Genomic DNA, 1,838 nt, shown 5'->3' on the forward strand with positions numbered 1-1,838 from the left:
ACTACAAAGTCAACTATTCTAGAGAATGACAAAATAAAGGTCACCTGCGATACAAATTTCAGAAGGTTCAGAAGTTTTTAAGTGAATAGGATGTTTTTAAGTTTTATTCACAGAAAAGATGTTAATTACTTTTCATGTCAGGAATGTTTCTTGGTAAGCTGAAGTTACCTTTTGGTTACATTTGACCTAACTTTTCATTCAGTACGAACATCAGGACTTACGCCTGGTTCAAAGATGCATCATCAGGATACAGCTGATGACATTATTTCTATGGGAAAAGCTTTTTTTCCCATAGACCAAAATGCATGATACCAAAGAATGAATATTTGTAATAGCTGCAAAGAGCAAAGAACTAAGCATAACAGAAAGAAGTTTAGTCAAAGAGTTGAGACCTTCTGTATTTGTCATGTGTTATTTGACCAACTCCATGTGTGAGCTGAAAGGTAATGAGGAGCTATCCAAGTCAAAGCACATGAAATCAGCTCAGCAGTTTATAAAACTGCATGAGTACATGCTCTGAAAGATAGCTGCCTATCCTTTAGAATTACTGACACAACTTGAACACATCTGAGAATGATCAGAGACCTAAGTGGAAGCATTTGAAAGGGCAAGGAAAAAGCTTAAGCTTGGTCTTATTCTTTAAATCATTTAGTTTAGAAGCAAGAAGATAAACAGTGCAGCTTACAGGCAGGCACGAAGGGACACAGACACCCATAGCACTTCTCAGTAGGTTCATAAAAGGCTCACACAGGAGATGTGTTCAGGCACAACAGGAGCTGGTGGCTATAGTCTTCGAAAGGGAGTAAGTTCGTTAGCTTTAGGCACAAAAAGAAAAGGTGATCTAATCACAGATGAATATTTTTATTGAGGAAACCAGTGATGCTTTCAAACAGCAAACGTGATGTTATTGAAATTCCAACATCAACACATGGAAATATGCTTCTGTCTGAGAAAGTCATTACTGATGACAAGTACACGAAGCAGGAAATAGCATCCATGGTTCAGGGCAGATTCTGAATCGTCACTAATGGAAGGCATCAGGCAACTGAACAAAGGTGTTGACAGGATGAGTTAGTGGAAATAAAAGAATCATACCAAGTGGGTCAATGGATTGAAATAAAAATCTGATGATTCATCGACTCTGAGGGATGTATATGCCAAAGGCGAGGCTATAGCAAGGCATCTTGACAAAAGATCTACTTTCAGATCCCCATCTCCTCCCCACCAAAGGTGGTCCCTCTCCCCAGCTCTCCAAGGCAGCTCTGCCCTGCAGCCACCAAGGCCTGAGGCCACCCTTGGCCCACAGCTCAGCACGCCCCCCACCCTGCCCTCGTGGTAACTTCAACAAAGCCCAGAGATTCGAGCATATTTTCAGTAGAAGGCTGAAACGGCCATTGTTACGCCCCTAGGAGCCCCCCAAGACAAAGGCGAGATGCAAAGCCAGTGTTTTCTACCACCAGCTGGGCCTGTCCAAGGGATGGAGGAGGTCAGGGTAGGGCCTCGTTACACCTCACGACAGAGGGCAATGGTGAGATCTGCTACCATTACTGCCTCAGCTCTGTAAAAATCGATTTAAAGCAAGCTCTCCAGGGGCTGGCAAGGCCGGGGGAGCTCCGATACGTGACTACGCGCCTGGCGTGGCTCAGAGCGGGGGCACTATTCCCGCCAAACAGCCTCCTTCCAAGCGCCGGGAGAGAACAAAACGGGGCGGGAACGGCGGAAAGGCAGCAGCCTACCGCGCCGCTCCCCGCCCTGAGGCGGGGACGCGGAGCACGCGCAGAGGCACCTTCCCCCCTTCCGGCAGTTGCGGCGGCCGCAGCCTTGCGGAAGAGGCGGGG

The 1,838-nt window shown here is 46.6% G+C and overlaps 1 protein-coding gene across 1 annotated transcript in view; it reads left to right on the forward strand.

Annotated features, from left to right (window-relative positions):
* The first annotated feature begins 1,432 nt into the window (after window positions 1–1,432).
* Window positions 1,433–1,838, forward strand: part of PIGK (phosphatidylinositol glycan anchor biosynthesis class K) — a 76,414-nt gene continuing 76,008 nt past the window's right edge. Inside the window, exons 1-2 of the mRNA XM_009287435.1 lie at window positions 1,433–1,492; window positions 1,557–1,803. Coding sequence (XP_009285710.1) covers window positions 1,433–1,492; window positions 1,557–1,803 — 307 coding nt within the window. The remainder of the gene's footprint in view (window positions 1,493–1,556; window positions 1,804–1,838) is intronic.

The sequence above is a fragment of the Aptenodytes forsteri genome, unplaced genomic scaffold, assembly GCF_000699145.1.
Source record: "Aptenodytes forsteri isolate BGI_AS27 unplaced genomic scaffold, ASM69914v1 Scaffold119, whole genome shotgun sequence".
NCBI classification, from domain to species: domain Eukaryota; kingdom Metazoa; phylum Chordata; class Aves; order Sphenisciformes; family Spheniscidae; genus Aptenodytes; species Aptenodytes forsteri.